Source organism: Macrotis lagotis, chromosome 8 (genome assembly GCF_037893015.1).
Source record: "Macrotis lagotis isolate mMagLag1 chromosome 8, bilby.v1.9.chrom.fasta, whole genome shotgun sequence".
Lineage (NCBI taxonomy): Eukaryota > Metazoa > Chordata > Mammalia > Peramelemorphia > Peramelidae > Macrotis > Macrotis lagotis.
This window is the reverse complement of record NC_133665.1, coordinates 26137845-26161632: the sequence shown is the minus strand read 5'-3', so window position 1 is coordinate 26161632 and position 23788 is coordinate 26137845. Positions and strand designations below refer to the sequence as shown.

At 48.8% G+C, this 23788-nt stretch overlaps 1 protein-coding gene across 3 annotated transcripts; it reads left to right on the top strand.

The window, feature by feature from the left end:
- The first annotated feature begins 3623 nt into the window (after positions 1-3623).
- DNAJB5 (DnaJ heat shock protein family (Hsp40) member B5) lies at positions 3624-13602 on the top strand. Of its 3 annotated transcripts, none has more exons than XM_074196546.1 (4): positions 3624-3831; positions 8622-8866; positions 12362-12963; positions 13190-13602. In XM_074196546.1, the coding sequence occupies exons 1-4, from the start codon at positions 3692-3694 to the stop codon at positions 13421-13423; spliced, it is 1221 nt and encodes a 406-aa protein (XP_074052647.1). In that variant the 5' UTR covers positions 3624-3691; the 3' UTR covers positions 13424-13602. The 3 variants fall into 3 exon arrangements, with proteins under 3 accessions (XP_074052647.1, XP_074052648.1, XP_074052646.1); XM_074196547.1 differs by lacking the exon at positions 3624-3831 and adding an exon at positions 3838-3923; XM_074196545.1 differs by lacking the exon at positions 3624-3831 and adding an exon at positions 4165-5285.
- Positions 13603-23788: the final 10186 nt, after the last annotated feature.

Sequence of the window (23788 nt, the reverse complement as noted above, 5' to 3'; positions counted from 1 at the left end):
CATCTCCCTTGGCAACCAGGGCCTTGGCAGCTGCTCCACCCGCCCCCAGAACTTAGCAACCGTGGGAGCCCCTAGCAACTGCTGCCATGACAACAGGGTAGGAAGCTGAATACAGGCTAGGTGGTTGCAGTCCTTGAGCACCCCCTCAGAGCCCCCCCCAAAAAAAATGTGAGGTGTATTTAGGAAGTCATAGGAAAGCAGTGGGAAGAAAGATGGATAGGTCCCAGGATTCATGATATCCTGGTCCTTTACCCCCTGATCAAGTCCCTACCTCCAATCTTTTTAGTTCCAAAGTGTTAGAAATGAGGATACAGAGATCTGAAGTGGTGATATCTCTTATACACAACACAAATATCATATATGCAGCATCACACATATCATTTTCAATCATTTGTATATACAATCACATAGTCATAATAGACACATAGAGATGCATATTTATATATTCACATACATTCTTTCATACAAACCTATAACCATAAACATAAAAGATTCATGTTCATGCACACAGAAATTACACAAAATCACCAGCAAGTAAATCACAGGGCAAACTACCATACAAGCAGACACACAATAATAGATATTTCACATCATACACATCACACACAACCACAGATGGCTCAGAGACAATAATCCACATATGGGCATGTGTAATCATATAATTACAGTGATATAACCACACAATCACAAACAAATCACACATTCTAGTACATAAAGACATCTTCATAGACAGATTTGTTTAATCATATACTCAGGGTCAGAGTCAAATGGGGCTGGTAACCAGAGACCCAATTCATTAGAGAAAAAGATGAAAAATAGAAACAAGTTCACACAAATCCATCATTCTCCCTTTCTTCCTTGCCCTCTTTATCAACCCCTAGCCCTACCCAAATGAGATGTGTGTGTCAGACAAACTACTTATAAGTTGACCTTTCTACCCTGACCCTATTACCATATCAGTAGCCTATCTCTTCTGTCCTAGTTCTTCTAAAGCTAACTCTGGGGTCTATGCCTAAGTCCTTTGCCCAGGCTATCAAAGAAGAATGCCCAGGGAAGGGCAACCTATACACACAGTGTATATGTATGTGTAGACCTGGAGAGACCTAGCTGTGTAAGTATACACTGACATTTGTTCAACATGTACAAACACATTTGCCCTGCAACCCCCCCAAAAAATAATTTAAAAAAATGTGCTTCAGTGCATGTTCCAACACCTCCAGCTCTATCACAGGTGGATCACATTCTTTATGATAAGTCCATCACATAAGCTACTTCCATATTTTTCCACCATCACACACACACACACACACACACACACACACACACACACACACACACACATCTAAGGTCAAGAAATGCAAAAACATACAAACAAGCATTATTAAGCCCCCAAATCAGAAAGGTGGAGTAGGGTTAGGGGACTGAGAGCTGGGAAAAGAGCAAAACTGCAAGCAGTTGGGATGGGCAACTCAAGGATAATTCTTTATTATAATAACCTCACCCACAACTAGAGACTAAATCAAATCTTGTCTCCCTCTCCATCCTTCACCCCTCACTACACCACCCATTTCACCCCATAACCTTCCACATTTCATTTTCCCTTTCACTTGATTTTACCCTATTCTGTCTTTGTTCCCTTTCCCCCCCAATTTCCTACCACTTGCAACAATTCTTCACACTCTCCACACACCCCTACCCCACAGATATAGGTGGCAGGGAATGAGGGAATGACAAATGAAGTAACATTTTCATCTCTACAATGTAATCCAGTACTGGGTACTTTTAAGGTCTCAGATTCTAGCTCAGTCTACTGAGCATATTGCTTTTTGCCCCTGGAAGAAAGAAGAGGATGGAAAAGAGACTGAGGCCCCTGCCCTCGGGAAGCAGCCCCCATCCCATCTCCCTGGTCTTCCTAAAAGCCCCTCTGTCTCTTAAGATGCCCCCACCCCCCTTTCACCTCCCCACCCCCTCCCACGCCCCCATCTCCCGCTGGCACAGATGGGCCCTGGGAGACAGTGACGTGTGCGCCAGGCACTGTGTCTGCTCAGGCAGCTTCCGATGGCAGCCACCCCCGCAGCTCTACTCCCCCAAGCCCCAGGGACTGGAGGTGGGGGGTAGACAGGAGAATGGGAGACAGGAAGACAGGAAACAGGAGGATGAGAGATTAGGGGACAATGAGGTGATGGAGGAAAGTAGGGAGACAGACGGGGGAAGGAGGTGATACAGTGAGGGCTGAGGCTAGTAATGCTTCATCTAACCTGAATCAGGGTCAAGGTTGAGGAATCTGGGCTTAGGTGAAGGTGGGGCGATCTGAGGATATGTCAGACTCACATCTGAAAGTGTGTAGAGAGGATCTAGGTTTGGGTCGGGTTGAATAATCTGGGTCTGAACAGGGGTGGAGGGCAATTAGGACATTAGAGATGAGAAAAATTAGATCCAGGAAACAAAGTTAAATGATTTACCCAAGGTCATAAAGGTGGTAAATGACAAAGCCAGGTTTAAACCCAGTTCCTATGACTGCTACAATAGAACCCTTCTGAATGTGAGCAATAGCGACGGGGTGGGACAAGGACAGAGTCAAGAGTCGAGCACCGTGCGGGGTCCGGAGTCGAGCCTGGCCCAAGGTGGGGTATTGAAGACTAGCCTGTGGGTGTGGATCAGGACTGGGAGATGGGTTTGGGGGCTGCATCGGGGTCAGGATCAAAGTCGAGGACTTGAACCTGGGTGGAGGCAGGGGCAGGTTCTGAGCCGAGGCGCGGTTGGTCCAGGCTGGGTTCCGGATGAAGTTTAGGAAGGCAGGACCACGAGGAGCCGCCGACCCCAGGAGTGGGAGTCAGGGGTACCCCCGCCCCCACCCGCTTTCCCAGGTCCCTAACTATAAGTTCATCCTTTATGGGTTCCCCGAGCCCCCACGCAGGTCATCACACATTTAAGTCCTACTATGGAGCAGGAATTATGCGAGATTCTGGAGATACAGAGGAGAAAAAAGGAGACGGATCCTGCCCTCAAGGAGCTCAAGGGTACTGGACTGTAGCCAAAGAGGGGGCAGAAGGTGGGGAGGGGGCGGATCTGAGACTGAATGTGGGCGGAGTCAATGGGGAGTTCCCTCACTCCCACTCCCCATCGTCGACCTCTTGAACCCACCCAATGGACTACAGTTCCCAGGATGCATTGCAACCCAAGCTTCTCTTCCCCCCCGCCCCCCCCACCCCACCCCGGAGAAGCTAACTCTTTTCTTTTGAGGGGAGGAAGCAAAAACACTCCCAAAGCTCGGTCAGAGGGCGCTCTCGTAGGGCAGGGGTAGCCGCATTCCCCTTAAGTCCTGCCTGTGACGTTGCGAAGTTTCCAGAAGGTTCTCTAGGGACTAGTAGGGTAGCCGGCGTGTTCCACCTCAAAGGCCTGTCAACCGGGCTGGTGGAGAAATGCCAACACTAGCCCGGGGCGGGGCTAAACCCTTAATTTGGACCAATGTACTCTAAGGGCGGATGAGGATCCCACCTTCGGCTTCTTTCACCAATGAATGTGACTGGTAGGCTAGGAGGCGTGGTTGATTGACGTCTAAAAGCTCCAGTCATAAGCCTGGAATGCGAGCCTTGTGCAGACAAGGGGTCGGGCGCAGGCGGCCGTTGAAAGTAGGCGTCAGTCCCCCCTCGCCTCCCGGTGCCCCCTTCTCGTTCAGTACCGTCCAATCATGTCAAGGACCGTGCTGAGTGGCGGGCGTGCCGCGCAATGGCCGGCGCGGAGGCGGGGCCCTGGGGGCGGGTCTCCCCCTGTCCACCCACCCTTCCCCGCTCCGTCAGCGGCCGGTGGCTTCGGTCCCGGGTGGAAGCGGTGAGTCGGGGGGAGGGGACGGGACGGGACGGGACGGGACGGGACGGCGGCTCAGTCTGACCGACCGCGGCGGCACCCGCAGCTTCTCACCGGTGAGGGCGCCGCTCGGGGGGTCCCGGGGCCGGGGGGTCTGGGCTGGAGAGGAGCCAAAGGCGGCGCTGGAGGGGTGTGGGGGTATCTCGGGGGCCTCGTGCCTGGGGCCTGGAGCCCCGGCTGGCGGCTGGCCGGGAGACCGAGCGCCTTCGCCGCGGGGAGCTGCCGGGGGGCTGGGGGGCCGCCGCCACCGCTGCGGGGGACAGCCGGGGGTCGGGGCCCGGCCCGGGGGTCGCGCCGCCGCCGCGGGGAGCTCGGGGTCCAGGACCTGCCCGGTCTGCCCAAGAATGGCAAGTCCCGCGGGCGCTCCCTCACAGGCCGGGCAGCTGATTCGCTCCCCCGGTGGCACCCCGGAGTGTCCAGCTGCCAGGGGTCTGGGACAGCCCCAAGGGAGGAGAGGGGAGGGAGGACCGCGGGGACTGAAGGCTACATACGCCCCACGACGAAGGGGCTCCACAGCCCTCCTCTGGGCTCCGGATAGGGGTAGGAGTGGGGGGCACGCAAGGTGAGGAGGGGGTGCGTGGGAGCGGGGGGCTGGCACTGGCCGGGGGTGGCTGGGAGCGGTCCCTGTCACTGCTGGGCCGCCCCCACCATCCCTTCCCTAGCCAGCCCCGCCTCCCCCCCCCCCAAAGCCCCCAGTGACATCACCACTCCGCACTGAGCCATTCCATGCCCCCACCCTAGCTGTTGGACTTGGGGATCCGGGAAAATCCTAGCCCCCCCACTCTCCTCGACCAGTTCCCCGCCCCCACCCTTCCCGAAGCTCCTTTTGTCTGAGGCTGGCCCCACCCCGAGACCAATTAAGGAGGAGACACAGCGTGTCGAGTGACTTCATTGAGCAGGTTCTTGGTGATTTGGGGTCAGGCTCTCCCCGGTGAGTGAGGAGCTCCACGCTGCTCCCCTCCATCTCGCACTCACAGGCAGTCACTCACAATCATATGGGAGCACACACACTAACCCACTCTCAAGCGAAGTCATAGTCTCAAATACAGCCAGCCTGTAGTCACACAAGAGACTGCTTGTCTGGATTCCTTTCTCCCTCCTCACCCCGTGAGGTCTGGCATTCACTGAGTCTTCAGTGGGAGGCCCAAACAGGACATGTGGCCCTGAGGAGGACCTGGCTATTGAAGTACCTGGTGGACAGGTGGGTGAGGGCAGAGAGGAGGGGCGTTGCTGGGTATGTTTAAGCGTACCGGGCTCTCCTGCGCACCCCCAGCTGCTCCCCCAATCCAGACAAGAGGAGGTTTCCGGAGCTTCCCACACTTCTGGGGAGAAGACTTCTTAGCTAGCTTGATGTTTAAAATTCAGCTGGAGCCGTTAAAACTGCGTGCATGGACGCTGAATGGGTTTGTAAAGTTTCGGTAAGTCCCTTTAAAAAGTATTTTCACCCTCTGCCAGGATGGCAGATGGACTTTCATCTTCTCATCATTTTTTACCTCAACTGTCTATGTCAACTCTGGTATTTCATTCATCTTCTATCCAGTCTCTGATATTTCATTCTCCTTTATCTCTCCCTTTTTCCATCCCTTTTCTTCCCATATCATATCCTCCTCACACTTGATTTCATAGGATTTCATGACCCCAATATCTCATCTTTATCTTATATCACCTCATCCTCCCATCTTACATCCTCACAATGTCTCATACCCACCATCTCTCAAACTCATATTTCCCATAATCTCCCATCCCTTCATCCTCTATATATCTCATAGTCCCTCATATCCCCTCATTCCCCAGATATCTCACAATGCCCCTTGTCCCCCATATCTGATAGCCCCTCATCCCTGATATCTTCTCATCTCACATTCATTCATCCCTCCACATTATATCTATTCATTCACTTATATCTCTCATCTACTCATACTTCATCTTATAGTTCATAGTCCTATATTATTCCCCATTCTTTCTATTCATATATCCCAGTCGTGCCATTCTATCATACCTCACTCCAATTCACACCCCTATATTACATTCCAAATTACATCCATATTTCATATCCCCCTGCCCTTGCCATTTTTATTTCATTTCTCTACATCTGCCTCCAATCTCTTATCAAAGACCTTATCTTTTCCTTCCCTTCATACTTCTCTAAAAGGCCTTAAGAGAGTCTTTGTCATCTGAGCACATGGTGAAGGAGATGGGAAAGGAAAGCAGGACCTCTCCAAGCTCTTGTCTGCTAGCCTAGAAAGACATATTAAATTTGTCAGAGGGGGGCTTCCAAAAGAGTCTGCCCTTCATTCCTCCCCACCCTGGAGGGTTCAAGGGCCCTATTGAACCCAACTCATTTGGCAGTTGGGTACTGAGGAGAGGAACTAGCTTGGTGGCAGAGGTAACATGGGGACAGCTTGAGGATATTTAGCATTCGAACCTGTTTTGTTTGTCCTTTGACATGGAACTGCTGTGATGCTTCACCTGTGAGCTGGCATTGGTGGGTGGGGGAATGACACCCAGGCCCTGAGTAACTGTGGGGTGAGGAGGCCTGGATGATGGGGGAAGGAGCTGTGGGCTGGGACAGAGATGACAGCACTCCCCCTGCCAGCTCCTCCTCAGTTAGATTTTACTGCTGCTTCCGAAAATGGCTGCCCACCCCCAGATGCACTTTCTTTTCTGTGTGCCCTCCCTACCCCACCTCCCCCACATGCCAGTGATTCAAAATGGCAACCCCCAGTTTGTCGTGTGGGGGGCCGCCGGGAGCTGTGCAGTTTTCATGACGTGCTGGTGGAGGGAGGGGTGCCTGGGTCCATATAAATGCTTCTCTTTCGTACAAAGAGGCTCCCAAAGACATGAGTCAGCCCAGCAGCTGCTAGCACTGTGGGGGCAAGAGCTACAGCCACTCTCACCCTGCTAGCCTAGGACCTAGGAGACAACACTGCCTCCTTTGCGACTGGAAGAGGGGTAGCTTACAGGGGCTGATACCCTCTCTCCCTTTTAGCTCCCCCCCCCCCAAAATCCCACCCAAGGGCTAGTTCTAGGAGGTCATGAGGGCAAGAGTCAGTAGCTATGGCCTTGGCCCAGGGCATTGCTAGAAAGGCTCTACCTCTGCCCTGGCGATTGGCAGTAATTGTGCTATGCTTTAGAAGAGCCAGAGAATGGCTTTTGGCTATTCCCCAAACAGAGCCCCAGCCAGGAATTGGAAGGAACCTTCTCTCTACAATGTGCAACATCCCTATGGACATACACATATACATGCACATATGGTGAGGAGCAGTGGAGGCTATGACTGTCCTTTGCCATCTGTGACCAGATATCTCTTGATCTAAGCCTGACAGATGAGTACAGTGGGGAGAACTGGGGCTCTGGCACTTCATGCTAGTAGACACTGAAGACTGGAAGTGACCCTGGATAGAACTTCACATGTCTGAAATAGAAGGAAAGAGATGTTAGGAGTCCTTTCTGGTATTAGGTAAAGGGTGGCCTTGAAATAACTAGCCATGAACAAATGGGGCCAGGATAGGAGGGAGAAGGAACCCTGTCTCTCCCATAGTGCTTCTGTGTCAGAATTAACATTACTTTGTATGTATGTTGTGGGGGCAAAAAGGGTGGAATGATGAATGAACTGAAGTACTACCTTAGGACAGGGAATTGATCCTCAAGTTGATGAAGACAAAATCTCCAAGTTCTTTTACCAGGGGCTGTGACTCATCCTGTCTTCATGGACTTTTAGGGATCAAATCACATTTGAATGTGAGCTTGGGAATGAGCAAACAGAAACCAAAGAACTCTAATGATAGAGAAGCACTGGGATCCCATGTACCCTTGGCCTAACAAGGCCAAGACAACAGACTTGGCTCAGGAGTGACCTATATGCCTCTTCCCCCAGAGGCTTTTTGGAGAGGCATATTCTCACAGAACCATCCTAAAGTTCTAATACTGAGCCAAAACCATCTGCCCTTTAAGTCCAGTTGAAATCAGTTATTCCTTCATTCACTCACCAGATAGGTACTACCTTCTAATTCTGTACCCACTCAGGGCCATATCATCTCTGTGACAACTCATCTAGGACAACCCAGTCCAGGATACCTTTTCTTCATTTCCTGTCCCTGTGTAGCATAAGCCAAATATAATATTAAATGAGGTATACCCCCCTTCAGCAGTATTAGCCACTGTTCTCTCAACTCCCCAGCAGATTTGTGAGGGCTAGATGTTGCCCTGTATAACCTTACTAAACATACTTTCTACCCGATTCTACCAGCTGGTTGTCTGGAGATCTAATGGAGAGATAGATGCCTTTGAGGCACTGGCACACAACAGATGCCTTTGATCTGGACAACTCTAAGACTTGACTAATGAATCAGGTCTCAGCTGGGCCCCATAAAGTAGGCCACAGCCTCATCCCTTTTCAGCTCTTGGAATTCAGGGGCTAAAGCGAAAAACATGTTCTATTCAGCCCCTGGGTTGGAAAGAGGCAAGTGATTGTGTTAATGGTGGAAAGATCTTATAGAAGTTAAAATTTAAAGCAGGAAAACTCCATTACTAAGGAGCTGGGTGACCTTGGTGAGTTCCTACTCCTAGACCTCAGCTCTGATTCTAAAGAATTTTCGGCTAATCCAACTCTCCCTTTTTATAGGTAAGGAAACTGAGGCCAAGAGACTAGATTTGTTCAAGGAAGGGTAAAATCAAGGGGAAGGTCAGGGCAGGTAGATGAAAGGGACCTGAGACTGAGGAATATTTTAGATTTGGCCCTGGGCTTTTTTCAGGAACAAGGAAGCCAGCACTGGTCCAGTTGCTGTAATGGGGAAGGATTATTACAAGATTCTGGGTATCCAGTCCGGAGCCAATGAAGATGAAATCAAGAAAGCTTATCGGAAGATGGCCCTGAAGTATCATCCAGATAAGAACAAAGAGCCCAGTGCTGAGGAGAAGTTTAAGGAAATTGCAGAGGCTTATGATGTGCTGAGCGACCCAAAGAAACGAGCTATTTATGACCAGTATGGGGAAGAAGGTAAGAAAACCCTTAGTTCCTCAGTACCTGGCCCAGGGCAGCCCTTTGGGTAAATGATGCCTGTTCTCACTGTGGAGAACTATGTGACCCAGTTCCTTCTGAGCTCCTTAGCAGCAGGACAGAGACATTGCCCTTTGGGTGTTGAGGTTGAGGAAAGGGTCAGAGGAAGACTGTCTCATCACTTTCAAGAGCCTGACCCTTTCTGCACCCAGGGTTTGATTGCCTAGGGCAAAGATTCACTAATTAAAGAAACCAGCTACTTCTCTTAATAGTCTAGGCTCCTGGAACCCATTTTCTTTACCCTGGAACTCCTAAACTGTCTTCTCCCCACCATCACTTAACCAGTCTTCACAATTTAAGGCCTTGCACAGAGATAAGACATAGGATATAGCCACTCTGATGCCTGGGCCTTGGGGAGTCTTTTGCCAGTCTTAAATCCACCTCTTCTTCCAGCCTTATTAGGCCATCCCTGAAGTTAGTGCTGCCCCATTGGATGGGGAAATGGGGAAAGGCACATAACATTTGTATTCATCAGCATAGAGTTTTAGCCTCTGAAGGCCTCTATATAAACAGACTAGGGCCAAGGGAAGAGTGAAGGATGTGGCCTCTAGCCCAGTATCCAGAAAACCTAGGGACCAAGGGCATCTGAGATCCTGAGGGAAGCAATCTGCCGGCCTGCCTGCTTGTCAAAGAGGAGCTGAGACTCACTGCTGGGACCAGGGCTAGAGTTTGGCAGCCCTTTTTTTCTTTTCTAAATTTTTATTTTATAAATTAAAGGATGGTACTAACAGGGATTGTCTATCTACTTAACAATTCCAGAGCACCCCTGCTGCTGTCTTGGGGAGGTGGATAGATTCTTACCCTTCATTGGCATCATGCCCTCAGGGTCTGGGGTAGCTAAGAGCAGGACAGCAGGTTTCTATCAGGGAGAAGGAAAGGCCCAAATAAAGCTGAAGAAAGAGGGGCCCTGGCAGTACCTCTTAGCAAATCCCACAAGCATGATGTAGCTGCTAATTCTGGTGCTTCTTTTCAGGGCCCCACAGTGCCAGCCACAGGCACCTGTTAGGCTATATTAAGACAACACTGACTCAAGTAGAGCCTAGGACTGCTCTTCCCAAGAGGAACCTTGCTTTCCTTTCTCCACCCTCCCCTTGCTCCTTGCCTGTCTCCTTCTCCCAGGCTTTTGGACAATCCCTTCCTAGACTCATCAGTTCTCTCTGTTTCACTAGGTGTCTCCCAGAATATTCAAAAAGTACCCAGGAATGTCAAAGCAGGGTAGTGTACAAAAGATGTGTCAAACTCAAATAGAAACAGGGCTGCTAATCCATACATAAGGATCCCTGTTCCTTTAGGCCATAAATGGACTGTTTCAAAATGAAATATCTATTTTTATTGTATGTTTTATCTATTTTTGTTAAATATTTTCCAATTTCATTTTAATCTGGTTTCTGGCCAGATTTGAGAGTGTTGTGGTGTACAGTCAATGAACCACCATGTGGCCAAATCTGAGAATTGCATCCACTCCAGGGTCCTGACCTGGAAGGGAAGGGGCAGAGAGCCTCCCACCTCTCTCGCCTTGATTACTAAGGTTGATCCACGGATCCCTATGGCTTCTACCATACCAGGGATATCAAGGTTACAAGCAGACATCCTTGTTCCTAAAGTGACAGTGACTATGGAAAAGTCTAGGGATACAGTCTCTCTTCTCCCTACCCTCTTCACCACTACCTATCCTCTTTGGATATGCTGACTCTCCTTCAAGAACTGGGGGGTGGTGCTGGACTAAAACAGTGAATCCCACATACCCTAGTCTGCCAGAGTGCCAGAGGCTGGTAGTATTTCTGGCTGCCATTCCAGGCTGCCTCCTCCACAGCCACCCCCACAAGGAGCCTGTCGTGCAGACAGACCAAGAGCTGTGAGCTGTGAACGGCTGAGGACAGCCTGTTCCCAGCCTGCTGGGGAGGAGGAGCCTATTGGGAATCCCAGGGGGAGGATGAAGCCTTCACTACCTTGCTCCAAGAGGCCCCCACCTTGATTCTTCTCCGAAAAATGAAACCTAAACCTTATGATCCTCAAGCCTTTGCCAGGGAAGTTACAGGCTAATTTAGGCTCTGCCTTTTGGGACACGGGGTTGGGAAGAGATGAGGGTTAGAAGAGGGCAGTAAGCCTGCTGGGAACTCCAGGTGAAAGGCTACAAAGAAAATGCAGCCTCAACTACTCTGATACCTTTGTAGGGAAAGAAATTTCAGGAAAGGGGATAATCAAACTTTGACTTCCCAGTTAGGTTCCACAATTGTGGGAATGAAAAGGTCTAATAATCCATTCTGTCATTCAGGCAATTGGTATGGGACTATGGGCAGCACTGGAAACCTCCAGAAAATGATTACTCCTTGCTATGCTCATGAATTTATTCAGCTTGTTTCTTCCTCTGAGCCCTGAGCCTTCCCCCATAGGGACTAGGGAGTGAGGAGGGTTGATCTTCCTCAGCAGTCATATTTCAATCTGGCTTCCACTATTGGGGAGGGGGTGGGGGTGGGCATAGAGCTGTTAGAAGCCTTTGTGTGCCCTAGGCAGTGTTTGAAAATTGTTTCCCCTTTTGTGTTACTGTTCACCAGAAGCTTTGAGCCTCCACCATAACTGTAACACATGCCACTCATCCCGAAATAAATACCTAGCTGCTGTGGAGAGTGGAATTTTCTGACATTAAAAACAATGTTCTTTTAGTAAAAAATAATACTCAAAATATCAGCTCCTAAAAAGCCTTCCTTCCTCCTGTGATCTCCCTTGAGTTTCACCATAGCTAGCTGCCCACCTTGCCTACCTTAGGTTGCAGTTGGGGGTGGAGGAAGGACAAGATTAGAAAGTCCACCAGCAACCCCGTGGAGACCTAGGACCTTTGTTGAATTCTTTATTACCACCCTCTCCCACTCATGCGCTTTGTGGCCAATGAATGTGTTCTCCTAGAGGCTAAGCAAGAACTTAAGAGTTATTTTTCCTAATTCTCAGTGTATAACTATGAGGCAAACATCACTCACCTTCTCAGGTTCCTTCTCTCAGCCATTTAAAGGAAAGACTGAGCTGTTTGAAGAGTTAATCTAGTGCTCAGAGCATCACCTGTGGTTGACAGAAGAACTAAATTTTAATCCTATGCTTGCTTACTGGGTTACTTTGGGCAAATCGTACTGGCTTTCAGAGCCTCGGGTGGCTCTGACTAAATGAATGAGATGGGAGGGACCCTGTTTTTCTCAAAACCAGATAACACTCTCCCCATCCACGCAAAGTGAAAAATTGCCAAACTTTCCCCAGTAGTCCTTTTCAGGAGAAGGGGGAGGAGGAAATATGCAGGAAGGCAGCTGTGAGTACCAGGAAGCTCCCAGGAGCAAACTTCTGCCTTCCTAGGCACCAGTTTAAGGAATGGGGTTAAGGGAGAGGGTAAGAGGCCTGGCTGTTTTCTGTCCTTACCTTTTCTCCATCCCTCTCCTGGTCCCTGCCTAGGCCTGAAGACCGGTGGTGGCAACTCTGGAGGCTCCGGGGGCTCCTTCCACTACACCTTCCATGGCGACCCCCATGCCACCTTTGCCTCCTTCTTCGGTGGCTCCAACCCTTTCGATATCTTCTTCGCTAGCAGTCGTACCACGCGACCCTTCAATGGCTTCGACCCGGATGACATGGATGTGGACGAAGACGAGGACCCGTTTGGTGCCTTCGGCCGCTTCGGTTTCAACGGGCTGAGCGGAGGACCCAGGCGACCGCAGGAGTCCCTGCACCCCCGGAGGAAGGTGCAGGATCCCCCTGTGGTGCACGAGCTGCGCGTGTCCCTGGAGGAGGTCTACCACGGGTCCACTAAGCGCATGAAGATCACCCGGAGGCGCCTCAATCCGGACGGGCGCACCGTGCGCACGGAGGACAAGATCCTACACATCGTCATCAAGCGGGGCTGGAAGGAAGGCACCAAGATCACCTTCCCCAAAGAGGGCGACGCCACGCCCGACAACATCCCCGCCGACATAGTCTTTGTGCTGAAGGATAAGCCCCATGCCCACTTCCGGCGAGACGGGACCAACGTGGTCTACAGTGCCCTGATCAGCCTCAAGGAGGTAGGGTGGGACCCGTTCCGGGACTCCGCCTCAGGATGCTGAGGAACGGCGGGAGGGGGGTACCCCCGAGGTTCCCAGTTCCCCAGAGAGCTCCTGGCCAGCCAGTCCCTAATGCAAACAAGCTGAAGAGAGCACCCTTTCATTCCTCGGGGTCCTTGAGAAACCAGCCCCCCCCTCTCCATTGCCCATTCTTCATCTCGCCTTCCTCCTCTCCCCTCCTCCCCAGGCGCTGTGTGGCTGCACTGTGAACATTCCCACCATCGATGGCCGAGTCATCCCCCTGCCTTGCAACGATGTCATCAAGCCGGGCACTGTGAAGAGACTGCGCGGGGAGGGGCTGCCATTCCCCAAGGTGCCCACCCAGCGGGGCGACCTCATAGTGGAATTCAAAGTGCGCTTCCCGGACAGGATCGCTCCGCAGACACGACAAATCTTAAAACAGCACCTGCCTTGCTCCTAGGCCCAGTGTCGGGGCCGGCCCCGGCCTCCACAGCAATAGCGCCCTCCCGCCCCAGGCTCCCGCAGCCACACAGGCAACCCAGCCGGCCCCACAGCCCACCGGGCAAACTTTTTCTAAAATGCAAAAAAGCCACTTTTCTTCTCGGAGAGTTGTTCCCGCCCCTTACCTGGCGGAGTGGTCTCGGGTGGGAAGGGAGGGTGGGAGGGGGGAGGGTGGAGGGAGGGATGCCCCGGGCCCAGGGGTGGCTGTTTTTGTCCCAAGCTTTGAATCCACTTTTCCTGCTGCTCCTGGCTGGACAGTGACTTGACTGTTATTTGATGATCTGTAAAGGTTTCCTATCCAGGCCTGTAAATAGCATGTCGTTCCCTTACCTGCTGCCCAGGTCCTTTCTGCCCTCCTTTCTTGCCCCCTCTCCCGCCAAAGGTTGGGGGTGGGGGGGTGGGGAAGGACCAGCAGGACACACTTACCCCGGACAGTCGCCAGCAAGGGGGCAAGGGTGACTCTTCACGTGTACACGCTCCTGTGAACATCCCTGCCCACAGAATTGTGCACACATGCTCGGGTATGGGGAGGGGGGCGGGGAGGGTCACTGAGCACTAGACACTTTGTATTTCCCAGGCGTGGAGGTGCTGAGCTGCTTGGGCAGAAGTGGAAAGGAGAGGCAGCTGGCTTCACCACCCATGCCACAGACACTTTCCCTCCTTTGACAGCCACAGCTTGCCCACCACAAACTAGGTCTGCAGGCTGGGGGCCATGGGGGTGGGCAGAAGGTGAATGCCCATACCACAGTACCACATGTGTTTTCTTTCAGGCTTAACTAAGGGGCTGGGGTGGGAGGGATTTTTACCTTTTTGTACTGGGCTGCTCTTTGGTGCTGCCAGCCTTGATTCAGAAGGAAGGGGATTTGGAGCTCCCCCCCCCCCCGGGAATTCAGGGTCATAGCAGCCATGCCCTGGCCTCCCTGCCCCAGGGCTTCCACCTGCCAGAGCCTAGCAGGCCCTGCCTTGTCCACTGCACCTTCCAGCTTCTGTGGTCCCCAGCCTAGGGAATCGCGGGGAATCCAGAATATCTTGCCCTGCTGTTCCCCACTATCCAGCAGGGAACCTAGGAGAAGGGGTTGACTCTGGCCAAGGGCGGTGGCTACCCTCTAAGAAACTGGGGGTGGGGGCTTCTTGGCTAATCTCATTTTGATGAGCCCCTGAATGTTTTTATAGTAGTTTTTTGTATTTTTTTGTAATGACAGTATTATGAAAAAATAAAAGTATTTTAAAATTACATATCTGTGAACCACTGCACTAGAGGGAAGTGGGCAGAGGGAGGTGAGGGATTATGGCCTCTCAACCACCACTACCCAGGCTCTTAATCACCAGCTCCAGGCATGAGCTGCCCTCTAGTGGCCAGCAGATTATCCCAGAGACCCAACAGCTGACCTCAAGGAACCTTCCCATCCCAAAGGAGCCTCTGAGCCAGTCTCCCCTCCCCCAACCACCCAAAGCCATGCAGCAAACATCCCTGGGGGACAGAAAAACAACTCCTCTTGTTAGAATAGAATGTATTGGGGAAGAATAATACCCTTAATACAAGTGGTAGCCATCCCTTTTGGAAGGTCCAATAGTATCATGAGAACAGGTTCTCTCCTGGGTGACTGAATTCTCTTGGAGGGGAACCAATGAACTCCATACTGAGAAGGGCCTGGAGAGTCCCTCTGAAAGGATCCCCCAAGAGGCGGCTTGAGGTGCTGGGAGTGTCTTAAAGTCCTAGTGAACTTTGACCTTTTATGGCATTAGCTAAATTGACCTGTAGAGATGGACACTTCACTAGCAAGGGAAGCTAGCTTCTCTGGGGTCATATCCCTGAATCTCAGTTTTTCTTTTAACCATTTTCTTCCTCTCCTGAGTCTGCCTCTCACAACTCCAGTGCTCTTCTGAACCCTTTTCATGGGCCCTTGACTCTCTCTTACCCTCCTGAACCTTACCAGAAGGGTGTGCCCCGAGTTCCTTCAATTTACGGCCTGTGGGCTCACTCTGAGTCTTCAGGAGTTGGAGTTCCCTTTCCTGTCACTGCTTCTCTTCACAAGCATCCACCAAGCCCTTTTTTAATATCAGGCCAACAACTGCCAAATTCTCTGAAGTTGAAGGAACATCGCTACTAAAAGGAGCCTCATTCTCTTTGAAGGGAGACTTAACCATGAGTGGACTCTCCTCAGTGGTCTCCTTCCCAGCTATTGCATCTACCCTAGGGAAGGGCTCTTCTGACCCTTTGATTTTCTTCTTAGGACAAAACCATTTGAAGAATCCCTTCATCTTCTGTGCTAATCTGATTTCTAAAGAGGTTTTGTGTTGGAGTACCCCTTCTGGCTTTGGTGACCCTACAACTCTGCTCATAGTACCCTGGGATAGACACTTGCTATCAGAAGTGTGACCCTTCAATAAGCTGGGGTTCTTTTCCTGTCCATCCCCCATTTCTTGGTCTACTTTGTGTTTACTGAGGTTCCCTTTCCTCTGAGATTGTACCCAAAATTTGTCATGGTTTTTCCGGGTGACCCGACACTGAAAGTTCTGGTGTTCCTTCAAGCTGGGGCATGTTCCTTTTAGTTTCCCAAGAGGACCAGGCTCCTGGATACTTGTCACATTTTCATTCAGTTTCCTCAGAGTGTATGACCTGGGGACCTCAGCAGCCTGAAAACTAAGAGCATGGGGATAGACCAGAGTTTGAAGTGTGGCTCTCAGAATAGCTCTGTACAAGTACTCTTGGATGGAACATTTCTTCAATGCTAAATTGTGCTTTAAAGAGAAGGCAGCTTCAATCCTGAGTATCCAAAAGTACTTAGAGAGAAGGCTTGTCCTTCAGCCATCTGGGCATCTTTAATCTCTCTCTCATGAGAAGGGCCTGGAAAACTTTCAGTGGCTTCACCTACCAGAGGTGCTTCCAGTTGAAGGGAAGGAGGAGGTTGGAGTTGTTTTCTTGTTGCCAGTTCTCTAGACTCCCTTACCCTTAAGGGAATTCCCAAAACCTTTTCTACCATCCTTTTCTTCAAATGAAAATTTAGCTTGGAAAAGCTGATGGCCTTGTTTAATGCACAGGGACTCTGAAGGAGGCAAAGACTTTGGCCTTCATCTGCTCTCTCATTTTCCTCAATGAGGGGAATTACCCTGTGCTCCTGCTAGGTCCTTCTGCCTTTGAAGTAAAGCTGGATGCTTCATATTCAACTCTTAAAATTTTCCTCCTAAACCCAATATCAGTCATGTGCTGTCTAGGTCCCCTATCCATTTGGCAAGGTCTAGGAGAGAATATATTCTCTTCCCAGTCCCCCCCACCCCAGCCTGAGGTCCTTTCCCCAATTCCTTTAAAATATTCCAGGAACTCTTCTCTGCTTCCAAGATATCTAAAAGAGCAGCAGAGGCTTCAACTACCCAGAATTCCTGGATGTTTCCCCTATCCTAGTGTCAGGCCTCAGGCAATGGATAGGTGAAACTTGAGATGAAGGATTTTTTAGTTTAAAAAAGGTAGATGGATTCCAGGACTTTTTGGGGCAGACCCCACTTGGCCCAAATGTGGAGATGGTGAATGTGGGATTCAAGGAGTTTCTTAGTCTCTGGATTAAGGAATGGAATATCCTTGCAGGTTTCTACTTGATATATCACTTCTTCAGTGGGTGAAGGAGCCTGTTGCTGGAATTGCAGTTGAGGCTGGATTTGTGATTTGGGTTCAGTTTGAGACTGAGTTTGAGTTTCTATGTCTTCCATATATGGAGCTTTGGGGACAACCTCTTTCATCTGTGGTGTCTGACCAGGCTGTAATGTTACAGACTGATACCTCGCCCAGGAATAACTCACCCTCTCTCAGGAACCACTTTCTACTGTATTGCTATACTCTTCTTAAGAAGAAGTTTCTGCATTGTTTCCTGTTAACTTGGGGTTGGACTTTTCTCAAGGTCGCTCTTGGGGTTCTCTTTCATGTGCATAGTAGGACCTGTCTCTGGCATTATTGCTGATGCCACACCTAGAACAGCTGCTGAGTCTCTTGTTGTATCCCTTTTGCCAGAGTGTTTCAAGTCTTGGAATGTAGAAGGTTTAGACTTTTTGGACCTTGAAGGGTCTTGCTGATGTATAGGCTGAAGCAGAAGGTGTTTGATGGAGTAGTCAATCCTCCAGACAAGACCCCAGTGAGGTTGCACAAGCCTCCTTTGAAGATGGGTCTCCAGTAGTTTCTTGACATCTTTGGATAAGAAAGGTAGCTCCTGGGGCCAGTTGGAAAACTGTACCTAGGGAAAAGGGAACTTATGGACCTGGGGCAGTGAGAGAGGCATGTGGTTGAAGGCTTCATAAGATCTCTGAACAATATGGGGCACACCCCATAAAGACTGAATCTGTTTCTGCAGCAGGTGCCACTCCAAGACCTGGAACTTTGACAGGTAGATAGTTGGGATCTGAATCGAGGTCTCTTCAGGGTCAGTTCTGAAGGTCCTGTTCAGGGTCAGTGATGAGGGTAGGGATGGGGAAGGGAATGGATATGAGGTCATTGGAGGAATTGGGGGTGAGGGTGAGTGTGGGATTGGGGATAAAGGTGTAGTGTCAGATAAAAATGGTGGCTGGGATAAGGTTGAATTACAGTTTGGATGGAGTTTAAAGTTTTGAGTTGGAGAAGGCAGAGTGGGTTGATTTGTTGAGTTAGACAGGTGGAGGTAGCAAAGATCATTGAAGAAAACTAAGGGATTGTCCCCTGGTGGCAATTTGATGCTGGCCTCCTGCCTGGGGGAGGAATTAGATCCCATGTAGGATGTCACCAAAGATTCACTATGCAGAGAGGGGGAGACCCCAGAAGAGCTGAATGCATTGTTGATTATGGCTTATTGTGCTCTCAGGACTCCACCCAGGTATGGAACAAAGTGTGTTCAGAAAACGAAGGGTGCTGTGGGCTAGGATCAGCAATAAAGGAGTGTAGAGCTGCTAAGAGCTGGACATCTGCTCTGGTTTCATGTTATTGCCACGGGTTTCAGAACCCGAGAAGGTTTAGTCTGCATTCCAACACTGTGGATCTGGGGTCCACAGATCTTTAGCAGATGGTTCTGTGTCTTCCAGAACCAAACACAATTTCTTCAGTTCCCTGTGGTGGAAACAGGGTGGGAGATCTGCAGTAGCTTGGCTCAGTAATTCCTTTTCCTTCCAAATATGGATTGCTAACTTTTCTGTGATGTGCATCTCCAGGAACTCCTGGGCACTTGAGTTCAGGAGAGGGATTTTGTTAGCCTCTGGATGCTGCTGGGCCTGTCATTCTTGGCCTGTTCAGAAAGTTGGAGTTATAAATGAACCAAGTTCTTCTTCTGCTTCTCTGAGTTCTTATGGTCATTTGGCTTCTCTGGCATAAGAATAGGTAAAGTCCCATTCTGTTCCCTATTTTGTTTCCAGCAATAGGCTTCTGATGGGCCAAGAGAAAGGGGCTCCACTTTGGAAGCCAAGAGCAACAAATATGGGAGCTTTAAATACTCTTGGGAATTTCACTGCTGAGAGATGACTGAAAAGGTTGCATGTGATTCATTAATGTCAGAAGTCAATGGGGCTGAGGTCATTAGAGGAGCATCATCTGTGGATAAGATTCTTGGAATGGAAACCAACAGGTCTGGTTTTCCACATGTAGCTGGTGCCAAAGGAGAATTTGGTGACCTTGGAGTCAGGGTAGGTTTTTTGGGAAACAGAAAGTCTACTAAAGAGGTGGGATTCAAAAAGATCATGTGATCCTTGATGCGCATCAAGGGTTTTCTACTTAGTGTGACAGTGTGAGCTGGTGAGGTGAAATTCAGTGATTGTGTGTGTTATAGGTTGAACTTGGGCCCTGGAAGGATTGTGGTCTACAGAAGTACCACCTCCCAGTGAAAATCTAAGGACCTGGGAACTAGTTGTTTTCTCTAAACTGGTGGCTGCTACTGAAGTGATTTGAATTGTGGGATGAATATGGGCTTCTTCAGAGGGAGTGTGGAACAATGATGATCTAAGAATCTGTGAGCAGATTTTCTCTTGTTAGTGGGGGGGATACCTGTGAGAAGGTGGGAGCCACAGAAGTGGTGGGAGTTGTAAAGGAGGCACAGGCTATAAGTGGAGTTATGAACCAAAGAGGGAGTACAGATTGTAGAGAAGGGAGAAGCCTGAGAAGGGATATGGCTAATAGATCCAGTGCAGGTCACCATGGTGGTACAGATCATAGAAGGCATAGGGACAAGGGAGGGGTCATGAACCAGAGAAGAGATAAGGGTTTCTCCAAGTGTTTTGTCTATAGATGAAGTGTGGGATATATAGAGGCCTTGGGTTCTATTGATGAGGTATGGAACCTTGAGGTCCTGGCAGGTTTTCTTGATAGGGCAGAAATATTTAAGTGGACAATTGAAGAGGTGGGAGGTGAGGAGGAACTAGGCCTCATAGAGAAAATGGGGGCCATTGAAGGAACTTTTGAGGAGGTAAAGGTTGATGAATGGCTAGGGGATAAGGAGGAAGAAGCCACAGAAGTGATTTAAGTTCTTGAGTAGCTGGGATTCAGTGAGCTGGTATGGGCCACAGAAGTAAAATGGCAGATCTGGGGATGTTCTCTTAAGTAAGTAGGGTTTGTTAAAAAATGAGTGGTCTAATGTTGAAGTTTAGGCTGTTGGGGGCATGGGAGCCATAGAAAGAACAGGAGCAACTGAAGGGACAAGAGCAAAAGAAGGAGTGGGAGCAAAGAAAGGGGAGGGAGCAAAAAAGGGAGTGGGAGCAAAAAGAGGAGTTGGATTAACAGAAGGGATGGGAGCAAAATAAGGTGCAGGAGTTACAAAAGGGGAAGGAGTTACTGGAGGAACAGGGGAAGGAGTTACTGGAGGAACAGGAGCCACTGGAAGTCCAGGAGTAATAGGAAGTGTAGAATTAAGAAAAGGGATGGGAGTTATAGAAAGGTCAAATGCAGTAGAAGGGGTGGGGGTCACAAGAGGAATGGGAAAACTAGAGGCGGGGGAGCCACAGAATGAGTGGGGATAATAGAAGGGGGAGGAGCCATAGGAGGACTGGGGATCAGAGAAATAGTTGGAGCCACAGAAAGGGTGTGAATAAAAGAAGGGGGAGCTGCAAGAAGAGAGGTGAGAGTCAGGGGAGCAAGAGGGGACAGAGGCACAGGAGGGCACAGAACTGTACCAAGGAGGGAAGCCACAAGAGTTGGATGAGTATTAGAAGGAGCGGAAGAGGGGCAGCTAGGTGGTGCAGTGGATAGAGCACTGGCCTTGGAGTCAGGAGTACCTGAGTTCAAATCCGACCTCAGACACTTAATGATTATCTAGCTGTGTGGCCTTGGGCAAGCCGTTTAACCCCATTTGCCTTGCAAAAACTAAAAAGAAAAAAAAAAAAGACCTGAAGCCACAGGAGGGGTAGGAGCTGAAGATAAAGGGTATGTTGACTGACTGGAGATCCTTTAAGTAGGGTTGGGTAATGGTGTGGCTAGCTGGTTCCTAAGGAATACCTGGGAGGGTGAAAGAGTAGAAGCCTCCGGCTTTGGGGGATTCATTGAGGCAACGGGGCCATCAAAGGAGTTTGGGACCATGAAGCTAGTGAGTGATTTGACAACAATGAGGGTGTGAGGGCCTCTGCGAGCCTAGGAACTAATGGTGGGGCTAAGACCACAGGAGGGATGATTTCCAGGGAAGTATCTGAAGTGTGGACAACAGTGGAGGTATGAGCCAGTACCAATATATGGGTCCTGGAAGTAGAAATGGACTGGGAGTAGGATTGGACCATAACGGGGGGTTTGGAAGAGTTGGGCAGGGTGAAATTGAGGTCCACTGGGGGGATGGGAGCAATAGAAGTAGTATGACCTGGCAGGGTACTGGCAGCCAAAGAGGAAGAGGGATTCAGTGAGGTGGGATCAGTTGCAGCTAAGTTATGTGAGGTTCTGGGTACCAGGTTAAGGTTGGATGGCAGGGTCCAGGAGGCCAGTTGGGGCAGAGGGGATTTGTACAGCAGAGCAGCCTTCAAAGCCCCAGAATCGCACACTTCACAGCAGGGGTCTCTGCTAAGCATCTGCCTGATTCTGTCCTTGTCAGAGAGCTTGGCCTTGGCTGCAGGAAACAGGAATGACTGGTTGAAGGAATTAGGGAAGAGGTATTTGAGGATCCTTGTCCCTCCTCTTCCCCACCACTCCCCATCCAGTTCAATCCCTTCACCAGGCATCCTCCTCAATTAAGTCTTTGATTCTCCCACCCCATAATAGACACAGAAATCTAGAATGATAGAATTGGACAAAGGGGAGAGGTTACCTTGTCAGGAAAGATGGAAGGTCCTCAGAACTTTCAGTTCCTTCTTGGTAAGACCTCCAAGCTATGAAAAAAGAAAATCAATATAAGATGACTGGTAACATATATTGGAAATAAAAAAAAAGCTTTAAAATGCTAAGTTGTATATTGAGTGGGATAGAACTCTAAGGGATATTAAAACAGGAGCTATGTTGGGACAACCCTGAGTTAGTTCACAAATTCAAATGGGCCAGAATAAGGCAATAAGTCTCTATCCTACTTTCTATTCCTTTCATGCTTAGAATAAATGAAAAGCAGAGAAGAAATTGCCCATAATTTCATTTACCTGAGTCAGAAAATTGCCCAAATTTTGATTTCCTCTTAATGAGCTTCTCCTTTGAGAACTTCCTACTCTGAGAGCCACATGTCAAAGGATATCCTCAGGGGCAGCTAAGGTGGCACAAATGAATAGAGCCCTAGTCCTGGAGTCAGGAAGACCTGAGTTCAAATCCACCCTCAGATACTTAATAATTACCCAGCTGTGTGACTCACTTAATCCCATTACCTTGTGGGAAAAAAAAAATAAAAAACAAAACAAAAAAAGGATACTGTTACCCAAGTATTGTCATTTGAAGACCCAAGGAAAGGAAATAAGATAAAAAAATTTCAGAATTTAGGAAATTCACAAGTTTCAAAAGAAAGAAATGTCAGGAAGTAGAAGACATAGTTCAGTTGTAACTATTCAGAGGGGCTTGAATTCAAGCAGCAATTCTTTTATCTTTAGTTCTTTATTATTTATTTTTTATAATTTTTTACAATTGTATGTAAAGATAGTCATCAAGATTGATTTTTTATAAGATTTTAAGTTTCACATTTTGCTGTCTTACTCCCATCTCTCCCCCTACCCATGACAGGGAGTTATCTGATACAGGTTATATATGTACAATCATGTATGACATATTATTAGTCGTGTTGTGAAAGAATCAGAACAAAAGCAAAAGAAAAACCATGGGAAAGAAAAAACATAAAAAATTTTAAAAAGTGAGAATAGCGTTGGGCTGTATTCAGACAACACAGTTTTTTGGTTTCTTCTAGATATAGATGGCATTTGCCATCACTTGTCTTTGCCCATTGAACTGCTGAGAGGAGTCTGTCATTGTTGATTATCATATAGTGTAGTCAAGAAGTATTTCTTAAGACCTACTCTGTGGACACACAAACAAAAAAGGAGTTTCTCTCTTCAAAGAACTTACATGTTACCAGAGAGAAACAGTATGTGCAGATTACTAAAATTTAAAAACCACTCACAAAGTTAATGGAAGGCTTGGTTACACTAACAATGGGGAAGATCAAGTTAGACTTCGTCCTATAAGAGGTGGCTCCTTAGATTAACCTCAAAGGAACAAAGGACTTCCAAGAGGGAAAGGGGAAACAGAGAAATGGTTTTTCCCCTAGGCATTCCATATGGAAAATCTGTAGAAAAGTCCAGATGACAAGCAGAATATCCCATAAGGGGACAACAGGTAGAATATTTTGGACTTCACATGAGTGAAGGAGATTCATATGAAGTCAGTAGGAAAAAAAACATGTAAAGGACTTTCAATGTCAAACAGGAGTTGACATTTTATTCTAGAGAAAATATGGAGCTGCAATAGCTTCTTGATGATTGATCTCCCCTCTTCCTAATTACCCTCTTTGGGGTAACCTCCATTCTTCCAGTAATCTTAAATTTGAAAGCTAAGAGAGTAAGAGAATAAGGATTTATCTGCCCATTTTTTCTGACTAGATGCTAAAAACTTTTTTTAATAAATATTTCATATGATGTCAAATAACCATGTGAGGTAGGTGCAACCACCATTTTACAGTGGAAGACACTGAAGCAAACAGGTTAAATGACTTGCCCAAAGTCATACAGCTAATAAGATTTGACTTCCTGACTCTAAGCCTGGCACACTAGTGACTGACTGTACCATTAGATGCCTTTATCATTTTCATTGGCTCTCCCTCATCCCCATGTTCAATAAATTTTCAAGTCTTACCCAGTCTACCTCATAACATCTCGTATCCATCTCTTTTTTCCAGGCACATAGCTGCCTCTCAAATTCAATCTCTCACCGCTC